At 32.5% G+C, this 14,069-nt stretch overlaps 1 protein-coding gene and 1 long non-coding RNA gene across 2 annotated transcripts in view; one reads left to right on the top strand and one right to left on the bottom strand.

The window, feature by feature from the left end:
- Positions 1-3,944: 3,944 nt before the first annotated feature.
- Positions 3,945-8,935, bottom strand: LOC107009380 (probable protein phosphatase 2C 47). The gene is made up of 4 exons (XM_015208708.2): positions 8,578-8,935; positions 5,427-5,600; positions 5,109-5,344; positions 3,945-4,778 (listed from the first exon to the last, which is right to left on the bottom strand). Exons 1-4 carry the CDS (start codon positions 8,653-8,655, stop codon positions 4,208-4,210), a joined length of 1,059 nt encoding a protein of 352 aa, XP_015064194.1. The 5' UTR covers positions 8,656-8,935; the 3' UTR covers positions 3,945-4,207.
- Positions 8,936-13,051: 4,116 nt separating this feature from the next.
- Positions 13,052-14,069, top strand: part of LOC114076035 — a 2,513-nt gene continuing 1,495 nt past the window's right edge. Inside the window, exon 1 of the long non-coding RNA XR_003576315.1 lies at positions 13,052-13,429. This is a non-coding gene — a long non-coding RNA (uncharacterized LOC114076035). The remainder of the gene's footprint in view (positions 13,430-14,069) is intronic.

Genomic DNA, 14,069 nt, shown 5'->3' with positions numbered 1-14,069 from the left:
CCCCGAGGTCCTTTCCCCACCCCCGGACTTTGAGGCGTCGTGCCCGAGGCCCTTCCCCCACTCCCGAACCTTGAGGAACCCTACCTCGAGGCCCCACCCCACCCCAGGACCTTGAGGTGTCGTGCCCGGAGGCCCTACCCCACCTTTCGGACCTCGAGGCGCCGTGCCCCAAGGACTCATCCCCATCCCCCTAACCTTGAGGTGTCGTTCCCAAAGGCCCTATGCACACCGCCTAGACCTCAAAACGCCGTGCCCCAAGGCCTCTCCCCACCCCTAGGACCTCGAAAAATCAGCCCCCAAATGAGTTTATATCACTTTTCATGAAAATAAAGAGATGATAATAGTTCAACATTTTTGGTTAATCTGTTTTATAAAAAATACATAAATTTAAGATAATGTGCGGCTCCTACGATCTAGTTTGTGAAATTATTGAAAATGGATACAATATCATTATTTATGAAAATAAAGATATAATTATAGTTCAATATATCTGATCTATTTTATAAAATATATAAATCCAGAATTTCACGTAACTACTATAATCTTTGCTACAATTTCTATCCTTTGGTGAGAACCTTGCGCACATTGAAAAAATTCTCATTATGTAATAGCCTGTAAACCACACAATAAATATAATCATACTAGACAAGTCATAAGCGACAAAATCAACTCAGTAATCATTAAATATAAATATATAATATACATAATTATTATATTGGTTTTATATATTTTAACTAGTGCCGACAATTAACTTTGGCCGGAGGAACATAAACCAAAGAATCTCAATAAATAGAATATGTTGTTAAGAGTTTGTCTTATTTCTCTCTTTCTTTCGGCATCACTATTATTGTAGGATAAACATTCTCCTTATTAAATATTTCTAAAAGGTTTTATCTTTTAATTTTTGTAAACAACAATAGTAATTTCATTTTCTATCTAAAAGATAAAGATAGACCCATCTTTATGCAATAAAGCTACTTGTCATATTCCACCACTTTGTCAGTCGAGTTTTGCATTCAAATATGGGAGGAAGATTCTAGAGTTGTGGAGAGGCTTATGGAGAACTCTAGAACCATATATATATTTTCAAGAACACTATAGAATTCTCTAGAACATGTAGAGAATTCTAGAATGTGACCAAAGTGTAAATATAAAGGGACTTGTATTGTAAATATTATTTACATAAAGGCTCCTAGGAAGTAGTATTAATAGAGGGCTTCCCATTTGAAAAATCATCACTCAAGTTGTAAGCAATCTTCCAAACGATACCAAACCTTCTTATAAAGCTCTATTATTTTTCCTTTCATTCTTTTAGCAATCTTAAGTACAAAGAGCTCAACACATTGAAAGATTAGTGAGTAAATTGTCGAGTCCCCCACCCCCGAACCTCGAGGCGCCGTGTCCTCCCATGCCCTCGGACCTCGAGGCCTCCCCTACCCCGAAGGAAGTAAGCAACCTTGTTTTAGTAATGAAGGAGAAATTTAATACAACTAATTCTTAGACTTAAAATCTAATCTCAATCTTTTAGTAATTACGAGTTATAACATAACAACCATATACCATAATTATGTATAACTAGTCCTTGAAGCAATCAGATCTTGATGGTTGCTGTTCTATACTACAATCCCTTAAGAACTGAGTAATTTAAAGTCAATTTTTTCATGATAAGTAAGTTAACAATAATAGAAGACCATATTAATTGTTCAAGAAATTCAAGTTTTCAAAGTTGTAGTGTGAAAGAGGACAAAGAAAAGAAGGATATTAACTAAAAAACTCAAAAATGAGTAAAGAAATTGAGTCAATTGAGTACATATCTAACAGGTAGAAATTTGAATTCCTCTTGGTGTTGTAATTCGCGCGTCGGACGAGAAAAAACGGAATCAGTCTGTTAGGGTTGGAATGAAAACATCGGTCTTTTTGATTTTTGCATTCTTATCTTATTTTTTAAAGGAAAAATTACGCAACAAAGCAAACTTATACTATTTAATTACTAATCATAGCTATAGTTTGCTATAATTACCACTCTCGACTAACATTGTACATTAATTACGTAGGTTGATTTTGAGCTTGTATAATTAGTCACATTTGTATGTGTATAATTCACTAGAATATACAAATGCATATGTATAATATACAACATATATACATATACAATTCACCTCTCTCCCACTCTTTTTCTTGCCTCTCTCCTCCCTCTCCCAATCTCGCTTACCCTATATACAAATGTATATGAATAATGTACAATTATATACATATACAATTTACTTCTCTCCCACTCTCTGCCCCCTCTCGCTCGCTTTCTCCTCCCTCTCCCAATCTCGCTCGTCTCTCCTCCCTCTCCCACTCTCGCTTGCCATATATACAAATGCATATGTATAATATACATTTATCTAACCGATATACATATACAATTCACCTTCTCCCTTTCTTTTCCCCTCTCTCTCGCCTCTCTCCTCTCTCTCCCAGTCTTGCTCGCGTCTCTCCTTCATGTAACATATAGCTACGAATTATAATTATGAAACTATAGTTATGGAGAGTAACTAAGTTATTTTTGAGTGGCTATATGTGAAAGTTTTCCCTTTTTAAATGGTTAATTGCATTATACAATTTGAAACATAGTCAAAATGAGTTAATTAAGGAATTTACCAAAGATTTAAATAACACGAGTGTTTTAATCATAACAAAATAAAATAATTAATCTAATTATAAATTAAATAACTCAAAATAAGCTATTATTCAAACTAAACTAATTAACAAAATATTTAATTAACTCTTACCGTATCAATTCAATACTATCTTTATTTTTATAATAAGTTCGAGGAAATTTGTCTCCAAACAAACATTTCTATAATGTTAAAGAAGATACACCAAAGTTAAAATATTGATCAGACCACGAAACAATGGTTAAAATTGAGATCATTTAAATTTAATGAATTTCTTAGCGCGGGACATTGTAACAACAATAATAAAATTATAAAAACAATAAATTCAATATAGTTTTATGAGAGGAATTCAAAAAAGGTAGACAATCAACTTAAAACATAATAGCAAATAGCAAGATACAAAGTAATAGCAAGATACAAAGTAAATGAAACAAAAAATAATAAGGAATTATAAGAAGCTACACGGTTACTAAATAGTAAATACTACTACTAATAAGGAGGAGAGGGGATGAGGCTAATCAGGGGCGGAGCCACGTAGGTTTCAGGGTGTCCAGTTGGACACCTTTCATCAAAAAATTACTTATATACACATAAAATTTTGACTTTATATTAGTATATAGAAAATTTGGATCCCCTAAATTACTAAGTAGTGTGCAGTGTAGTTAACACTACCCCTTGCCTCCCCGATGGGCTGTTATTTTCTTCTGTAATTATTTTTGCATCTGACCCAAGATCGATTTGAAATTGAATTATTTCTTTAATAAGATTTCCTTAAATCTGATACTATTTCCTTGGGATTTTTTTTCAATTAAAATAAATTTTAATACCTTTTCTCTTAAAATAAAATTTTCTTAAATTTTAGTACTTTTTCCTTATGGAATAAGGTTTGTTTTGCTTTTGCCAGTTGCTATTGCAATCGTTAAAAGAACTTTCTAAGCAATAAAGTATATTAAAAATGACTTGCGAAATCGAATGGATGATACGTTCTTGAACGGTAGTATAATGTCTTATATTGAAAAGAAAGTAATTCGTAATATTTCTAATGAGTCTATAATGAAAACGTTTCAGGATCGAATATAATTTTAGTAATATATTTAAATTATTTTTTCAATAGTATTTTATTTTCTTTATGTTAATTTTGAACTATACACTTGGTAATTCTATTAAAATAGTTAAAAATTGCTCAACTTGATTATTTCTTTTGCTAATTTAAATTTTGGTTTGGACACCTTCAATGACAGACCCTCGACCTCTCACACAGAAAGATGATGCAACATTCTCTTACTTTGTACCAAGTTACTATACGGAGCAACAAGTACCAAGTTTTCATTATGTACAACTAATAGAATGGGTTTTACATAAACACGGCCATACGCTAACAGCCACAATAAACTAAAAGTCAGTGTATCTCCCAACTCACCAACGAATGGTATGTACATACATCCACCCAAATATAAAAGCAAGAAAAGAAGATCATACTACCAAAACTATAGCTGCTCTTTATTCTGCCCAAATGAGGCAGATGCAAACAGCTTGCACCGCCATCAATGGCTCCCTTTGTTGTCTAACCAGCTCTGCAAGCTATACAAGGCTTCTGCAGAGAAGCTGCAGCTCCTTAATCTCCTTTGACGCATTGGTGATAGCTCTTGATGATCAGGGGAAGTAAAGCATACAACAATTACTGTGAGATTGTCAAATGTATTCAGCCGCAAGGCCTCCATGACAAGGTCCTTGGCACACTGTTCAGGATCATCATGCCGTCGTAGACCTCGACGCACTAGACTAACTGCTTGTTGACTAGACAAGACATCCCAGATTCCATCACAAGCAATAATAAGGAATTCATCATCCTCTGTCAGAACTATCTGTCGAAATTCTGGCTCAGCAATCAGAGGAGACGCAGAGCCACGAGGCAGCTTCATGTCCCAGTCCCCCAAGGCCCTGGTCACTGATAGTATACCATTCAGATAGCCATCATCAATAAATCCACCTAACTCTTCAACACGCCTCCTCTCTGATGGGTAATTTGGTCTATGGTCTTGAGACATGTCAATTGCCTCTCCGTTACGGCAAAGGACTGCTCGGCAGTCTCCTGCATTTGCCACCATTAACAGCCTAAAAACACAACAGAGTAACATTTAGATAACAAGAATACAAATACAGACACAAGGCTAAGCAATTGTTCCATTGAACAGCCAGGTCAACTCTAATGCTCACTCCCTCGGCAACTTCGTTGTAAAATCAATATTTATGGTACAAAACTTGGTGACACAGTTTAGCAAATTCATATTCATGGACCATTTATACTCTCTCATATTTCAAGCAGCATCCTTAGGTGATGTACTTGAATGCAACATAGCGTGTCAGTACACCATAACCATTTTTCTACAGGACGGAGAAGTCATTACTTGTTAATAGGTGCATCACGCTGAATCATGATCTTACCTTCCCAACACAAGAGCTGTCAGGGCAGTGGTTCCAGAGGAACTGCTAACATTGCAGTCATCAGCTAAAGCGAGGTCAGCCAGAAGAAACCCCTTCCTAAGAGAACTCTCCACCCCTTCTAGAAATGCATCATCAACTTCTGAAGTCTCTGGAAAATTGGTGTCTGAAAATAATAATCTGAGTACATTTTTTCTCACATGAGCTGCAGCTTCCGGTCCTCCATGACCATCAAATACCTATGAAACTAAATGTTAGACAAGCTCTGCCTTTGAAAATGCACAGGGACGAATAAGACACCTGCAAATAATTAGCAGTTACCCCATAGAAAGCACTGGGCTTCGGAAACTTCATGAGTGAGCCAAGATGTGCAGATAGATCATCTATCCTTATATGTTCATCTTCCATGAACCTACGTGGGCCAGTATCAGCAAAGCTACCTGAGCGAATGCTGGGAATGAATTGCAATATTGTCGACTCTGGTGATTTGACATCCTGAAAAAAAGGTCTGTCAGACTAATCTTACGCACAACCGAGAAAAAGAAAAACTGATACTAACTAGAATTAATCATTTTGGCAGGGGAGAGTTATATTGAGCAAAAGGCACATCGGCTGAATATACCAAATTTAAAAAAAACAAAATCCCCAAATGAAGGAAAGGGGTTTGCACATGAATTTTCACGTTGTCAAGTTAGTAAATTAGATAAAAGACAAGTCAACACAAGTGAGAGGTGACTGAGCAAATATCTAGCACGATTTATCAGGTTAACTACTTCTAATGAAAACATTTCAATAATACGTTTCATCCCAAACATCTGAATTCTCAAACTCTTTTAAGTGTTCACCGGTTTGTCAATCTAGACAGAAGCTTAAAATGTCTTAGCATGAGCATTAACCAAACATCAAAAAGGAACTTAAAAGTTAAAAGGTTACAAATTTAAGAAAACACCTCAGTTCTCATGAAGTTCTCTGATTTGTTTAGAACCATCAGCTCTAATTGCCAGTATCCAGGTGGTGTGACTTAATCATGGATAACCTTTTGGTTTGTTGAAACAGAACAAATTTGGATGTCCCTGCTTAGGTTGGTATGCTATGTCATTTGCTGAAGGTAGGATTATTAAGATCATTCATCTATGTACTTAAAGTATCTTTGATTCAATTAATAGTTTTTCTCAAGTTATAGATAATTTATATGGATTAAAGTACTATAATTACTAAGAAAACATAATTGGAATCTCATTTTCTCTTAGTTAACTTTATTACTCAAACACCTTTTTTTCCATTAAGTTTCCTAATTTGTTTACAACCATCACCTCTAATTGCCATAATTATTGATAACTTTCCTGTTCATGGAAACGGAACAAATTTGGATGTCCCTGCTTAGCTTGGTGTGCTACGTCATTTGCTATGGTAGGCTTATTAAGATCATTCATCTATATACTTAAAGTATCTACTTAATCATTGATAACTTTTCGGTTCATGGAAACGGAACAAATTTGGATGGCCTTTCTTAGCTTGGTATGCTACGTCATTTGCTAAGGTAGGCTTATTAAGATCATTCATCTACATACTTAAAATATCTTTGATTAAATAAATAGTTTTTTCTAAAGTTATAGATGATTTTAATGGATATAGTAGTACAATTACTAAGAAAACATAATTGGAATATCATTTCCCTTAGTTAGCTTGGTTAAAGACTTGCTATTAACAGCTTATTTAGATTTATTCTTCGAAGGAGAACAGTGAAGTAATGTAACTCATTATTCCCCCAGTTCCTCACCTCCGAACAAAAGAGAAAGAAGAATCTGTCCTCCTCCTTGCCCCGCCTTCCAAACCCCTCTGACATCCTCTTTATTCAAACAGCGACATGCCAGATAAATCAAGCTACCAAGTTATCACAACTCGCATTAGACAAGAAGAAGAGTTGGTTTATTTAGTTGGGAGGACTCGACCAATTCTTAACTATTCAGACTACCTTAGCAAATGCTATAAATAGTATATTGAAAAAGCCAATTAAGCTCTACATTTCCAGACTACATTGGTCAATTGGTCATTTTCCATCAGTAAACAATTTCAACAAGGCTGATTACCCACATGCACCTACCGATTCATTCTAATTCTAAATATAAAAGTGGATGCATCTTCATTGACCACCAAGGGATACTTAACACTGTTGGTGTGATGGGATCCTCCAGAATTTTCATGTGGAATATTTTTGCGTGAGCATCATAATTACATTATTCGCTAAATTAGCAATAGCTGTTAACTATAAAAACATCAACCTTAACATAAGAAACTTAACAGCTTAAAGGAATTTGTTGTAGAAGGAGATAAGACACATGCCAGCTAAATCAAGCTACCACTTGAGCACAACCCGCATCAGACAAGAAACACAGTTAGCTTATTTAGTTCGGAGGCTTCAACTAGTTCTCAATCCGCCTCAGCAACTAAAAGCTATTATCCCTTATCCATACTTTCTGAAAGTTGACTAAGCTCTGTTTTCCGGGTTTACATTGGCCGGTGTCTTTTTCCAACACACATTAAACACTTCCGATGTGGCTGGCTAACCATATGCAACTAGAGTGTCATTGTAAATGTGAAAGTGGATTCATTTTCTCTGACCGCCAAGAGATAATTTTACGCTGTTTGTGTAAATGGGATCATGCTTACATTACTATCTATACTTAATAATAGCCATTAACTATAAAATCCTTGAGCTTATCTCATTTTCTTGACCCGTTTATGTCAAGAAATACACGAGGTAAATAAAAGGACCTTAAACCACTTTCTTTAAATGGATGCCCATCATGGCACCTACTCTGATTACCATAGAACTCTCAAGCTCAACAAAAAAAGCAGTCACAAAAATTTCCTTATACATATTAGTTCTCTCTTCAGACACCTTAAACCTTTTCTTTGCATGTAATGATACTTGTCCAATACTTATGAACTCATACAGTTAATCATAATCGTCAAGACTCAAAATTTGATAACACCCATAGCTTCAAACAAACACAAAGTCATAAGCAATACATTCAAAGGGTCATGCTTAGAACATCAGTCCATTACTCCATTATAATATCCATTGTGATGCAGAAAAATAAGCTTATATAAGTTGTTGAAACCCTAAAATTCATATCTTTGATTGATTAGATTATGGCAAAAAGATACAACATAAGCTAATATACTAAAGTTTTTAAAGGGGATCATCCTTTTAAGCTCAGAAATGAAATCAAGATCCAACACATCATTGAACAAATACATCAATTCCTTAATCTTCCAAAGACAAGAAGGGACCTGAAGATACTAAAACACAAAACATCAAGATCCATAAAAACAAACACAACCCCATAAAACAATTCAATCAAACAATATACTACATCTCAATCCCAAGCCTTTCTTCAAACAAAGGGCAACTAATAAACAAAAAATAAAATAAAAATAACAAGCTACAGGGGAAAAAATGACTTACCAAATCAGAACAACAGGGGACATCCAACACAGGGATGGTATGTTGAAGTTGAACCATAACCTCAGCTTCAGCTCCCATTTTTAGCAAAATCAAAACAAAAAAACTGGAAATTGAGCGATGAAAACTGAAAAATACTTAGTTATTCTTTGATGGGTGTGTGTAAAGATTCGATCTTTTTGTGCAAAGAACAAGATTCTAGGACTTTCTTGAGAATTCAATAAAGAATGAAGCAAAACAAAAATCTTGATAAGCTGGATTTCAACTGCTGTTTATAGAAAAATTCTGCGTGTGAGAAACAGCTGTAAAAAAGTCGTGGGGACGGTGGACGCGTGTACTGTCTATAATCCAAAATGGTTTTTCTTCAAATCCTAATGAACCTTCGATGAGAATTAAGGGGTAGGTTTCATCTTTTTTGAGATATTTATCATTTTATTCTTTTTGAAAAAAATAATAAGTTAAATTTAGTAATTGAAACCTAAAAAAATAGTATGCTATAATTATATATAATTATTAGTCACAAAATAAATGAGAGGTAATGTTTTCTTTCGAATTTTACATTTTCATCTACTAAAATAGTATTTTATGTGTAAAAAAAAAATAGCAATAACAAATATAACTTTATTTTTCTTCTCTCTTCATTTTTTCGTTTTTGTTATTTAATCGAACAGAAATAAGTCGATACGACTGAAATTGAAAAAATATTTTAATGATGATATACATGAACTTCATGAAGAATTAGATAGGAGATGGAGCAAAAAAATTAAGAGCTAAAAACATTCCTACAATACTTATAATATAATATATATACATATTTTCATGAATGTTATTGTCAATTAATTTTTTTTCTTTTACACATATCGTCAGTTCAAATATAATTTTTATTTTTTTCTTTTTAAAAAGGAAAATGATGTGAATAATAGTTTAACTTTGTCTGAAATTATTGTTTTGTTATCGATCTTTATGTAGGACCTTTTATTCATGTACTATTTAATAGTGTATTTGAAGGTATATATATATCCACATGGACACATTATTATTCATAATTATGCAATATTTTTTTTGTTCCCATGACACATAATTATTTTTAAAATACACTATTAAATAGTGAAGAGTAAAATGTCCTTTTCAAAGTTTGATATCATTACAGTAATTTCAATCAAAATTCATATATATTTCAGACCTTTGAAAACTTTCTTTGAGATTTTATATCTTTTATTTATAAAATTGAATTAAATGAAACATGCATTAGAAGGGAAAATTAGTCCGATTACAATTATTTCTATTTCTATTAAATAATTTAAAAGTCTTTTTACTAAAAAAAAGGGTCAAAATAAAAGAGGTAAATGTAGTATATATATTTTTTGTACTCAATTGCTGGTCAATGGATCATTTCAATTGGTCGGAAAGTATATAAATTCTTTGAATTCCTAAAATCCAAAAATCTGAAATTTCAAATAAAAAATCCATCAAGAAAAGATAAAATTTGAAATCCAAAAATTCAGACCAAAATTCTAAAATGTACTATCTTCATTGACTTTTACTTGTTCATTATTAAAAATATATATTTTTTCTATTTTTACTTATCTATTATGATATATATATTCATTAATTATTATACTAAAAATTATATTTTTTCTTTTTTACTTATCTATTATAATAAAATATTTTTTCACTTTTATTTATTACTTAAGTACATCAAGATAATGTATTTATTCATGTTTTATCCTTTATATTAATATATATACATATTTTTTCAAATCACTTTTCGAACTTAAAAACTTATATTAAATATTTTTTTACTTTTATTTGTTACTTTAGCATATTAAGAGAATTTTCTTTTTCATATTTTATCCTTTATACTAATTACTTATTTTGACAAATCATATAATCAATTGGTTTTGTTATTATTATTATGATAAAATATTTAACACTCATTAAATCGTTATCTTAAAAAACTATATAAAATAAACAAGTAAAAATAATTTTTTTCTAAAAATAAATTTCAATTCCCAATCATGCTCGTTCACTGCACAGGAAAAATGGAAGCTTCGGATGCTGGACGTTTGACTATTTGTTTACCAGCTTTGTTTGACTTTTCAACTTATTCATATTTGGTCAAAGCAATTTGTCACTTTGGTGTATTTTTTAGTGATGACGATAGAAAAAATATATTCTATAGGAATATTAAATTAGTATAATTTTATTATAAATAAAATAAAATATAAATTTAAATATATGATAGATATGTATTGATTTGATATAAACTCTCAACAAGTTATACCCTTAAAATGGTTCAACCCTCAAGAGATCACTAGTCACTCTTTACTCTTTTCCGTTTTAAAATATTTTTATATTTTGCTTTTTGAAAATTAAAATAAGTAAGTTTTATAATTAAATTAAATCGAATTAGTTTAATATAACGTAGGGAAAAACACTTTTTAAAATTAAATAGTAGATATTTAAAACACAAATTTCATAGTGTTAGTTATATCTTATTTTTAGTAAAGTTATGAAAAATGTTTTTCTTAATATTGGAAGGAAAGTCATTTTCTTTAAATTTAAGAAAAATAAGTTAATTTGAAAAATATTTTCCTAACATGAAAAAATTGGAAAAAAAATATTTTCCTTCATACCAACCATACCCTAAAAGTAAAGAACAATGACTATTTTTTTTAAGGGTGACTTTCACATATAGCAAATAAAAAATTTATTTTTTTATGCTATAGCAATGTTTGCATAATTGCGCTCCATAGCAGACATAGAAAGTGTATAATTCGCTATACATATATAGTTGAAGCAAATTGTATAAAACGAAGTGTATAAAACAAGAAAGAGAAAGACACTTGGGCAGAGAACTGTATAAAAATGAAGTGTATATAACGAATTGTATTATTATAAGTGTATAGAACGATTATATACAATTTGAATTTGTATAAAATGAGAAAGAGAGAGACAAAAGAGACTTGACAAGGAATATACAATTGAATCGAATTGTATAAAACGAGAAAGAGAGAAATTAGATACAATTTGAAAATTGTATAAAACGAGAAAGAGAGAAAGACAAAAGAAACTGGGCAGGGGAGTATTTTTATTGTATAATTATAAGTGTATAAGACGAAAATATATGTACTTGCATGTGTATATACAATTTTCTCACGTTTTATACAAACAGAAATGCAATTTATACATTTCGCTTCTGTTTGTATAAGTGAGAAAGGCGAGGGTGGCGAGCGAGATTTGGGAGAGTGGCGAGCGAGATCTGGAACAGGGGAGAGAGGGGAACAAAAATATATGTATTTATACAATTTTTGCTGCTTTATACAACTAGAAACAATTTTTATACACTTGTGTTTCTATAAAAAGTGAGGAAGCGAGCGAGAGATTGGAGGAGAGTGGCGAGCGAGATATTTGGGAGAGAGGCGCCTGACAAATTTTTTCAAACGTTTGCCATGGAGCACAATTAAATCAAACCCTAGCTACTCCATTTATTTTAGGTTATTAGTTTGCTATTGTATACAATTTTTCTTTTTTTTTAATTAGCTGGTCATTTACTTCAAACTTCAAAGTGACGTGTTTAAACAAAAAATAAAATAATAAAGGCAAGTCGCTCAAGCTCTAGCAACAAACTTAATAAATAAATAAATTCTAAAATACATGCTCAAAGACTAGCGACTTTATAAAATAATTTAAAGACTTAAGTTATCGACAACCCCTTAAAGTTATCCACAAATTCATGATATAAATGAATTTTGCGAATAACTTTAAGGGATCGTAGATGACTTAAGGAATCATAGAAATCTCTATACTTTTCATTTCTGTGAGAATTTTTCTTCAACTTTAAAGGTGTTTTTATTATGTTTTAGATGAGTGGTGACTCTGGAATATCTGCATACCCTGAAGAAGACAACATTTCTGCTGTAAAGGGACAATAACTGATAGCAAAGATACACTTTCTGAAGGAACATACAAGATCTCTCTTTCATTTCCTGCTGATTACCCTTTTAAGGAATTTCTAATTCAAGTTTGGAATTAAGCTTAGTTATTTCATATAACCTTGTTTTTTGGGGATAAAGCAATTCATATTATTTTGGTTGATGACTTGGTTTAGAGAAATGGATATAGGTCTTGATGTACTCTAGTGCTTCTTCAGTGGATTGCTTTAGTGCTTTTTATTTTTAATCTCCTGCAGAGCTGTTATTAACTTGTCAGGAATATATGTTTTTTTTCTCTTAAATTTCTAAAATTGGAAGTATACAACTGAAAGGCTAACTTTGATTTTCTATTTAAACCTATTAAGAAGCTTTTGTTCTCCACAAATTACAGAATGACAGTGCTGCCGCCTGATTCAGCGACTTTTTGCTACAGAACAATCCAAATGGAGGATAGATACTTGTTTAATTCTTCTGTTTTTACACTAAGTAAGGGCATCAGTCTGACATGTCTAGTGCACATACTCGTTTTGATTCACTCTATTACTGTCAAAATTTTCATCAATGCTCAGAGAATAGTATATCAAACTACCAGGAGTTCATGTTTCTTCCTTCCTTTGTTTACAGTATCACTCTTTATGGTGTTTTCTTCATCTTATTGACAATTCAGCTTTGTTGGAAGCTCTTCTAGTAAACTGAGTAATTAAACAAATTTTTGTCTGCTCTACTAAATGAAATTTCTGATAGTTTGCATATGAAGGGAAGATTTTGTTTTTGTATTGCAGTTATATATGTCAAACCTTACTTGCAGCTACATGCATTTGTCGCTCCCAAAATTATAGGTGGGAAAAATGCACTGTCCCAGTTGGGGAACATGGAATGGTAGAGATGACCCAGGTTCTGGAACTAATTTCTATAAGCAGGTTTGATAGGCTTCTCCTTTAATTTTTCTGATTATGTGCATAATAGATGCATGTTTCGCTGTTAATTATCCTCAATCACCCCCTTTTACTCCAACAAAACAAATGAGGGTAAGAGAAATGCGTGTAGTGCTGCCTGGTCTTGCTTAATCCTTAATTATGTAATGTGTGTACAAGTTACATATTGTGCATTTTTCTCTTTTTGGCCTTATCCAAATTTCTTCTTATTTGAGTGTTCATTGTCTTTAGTCTCGGTATCCTTTCTCATAAAACCACTGAAGTATAAAAACACCTAAGTTTTTCTTAATATTCGATTAAATTCCCTTTTGTAGAAGCTATTTACACTTAGTCGTTGAATGTTGTTGAATATCTTGCTAATTATGTATAAGCAACATGTTATAATAATTTTCCTTACTTTCTCTTCCTGAAACCCCATCGCTGGGTTGTAAGTAGCATATTTACAATGGAAGGAATAAAAAAAGCCTTCCTGATATGCCGAATAACCTTCTCGACAAGCTGTATGCAGAAGCTATTTTGTTTAGGCTGGTAGCCTGGAAACGACGCCTCGAGGTTTGGGTGGGTAAGGGGAGGAGGGCCTCGGGGAAAGGCACCTCGAGGTCCGGGGGGGGGGGGGGCGGGGACG

Source organism: Solanum pennellii, chromosome 1 (genome assembly GCF_001406875.1).
Source record: "Solanum pennellii chromosome 1, SPENNV200".
Classification (NCBI taxonomy): domain Eukaryota; kingdom Viridiplantae; phylum Streptophyta; class Magnoliopsida; order Solanales; family Solanaceae; genus Solanum; species Solanum pennellii.
Note: the sequence above shows the minus strand (reverse complement) of the source record. Positions and strands in the feature narration are given on the sequence as shown.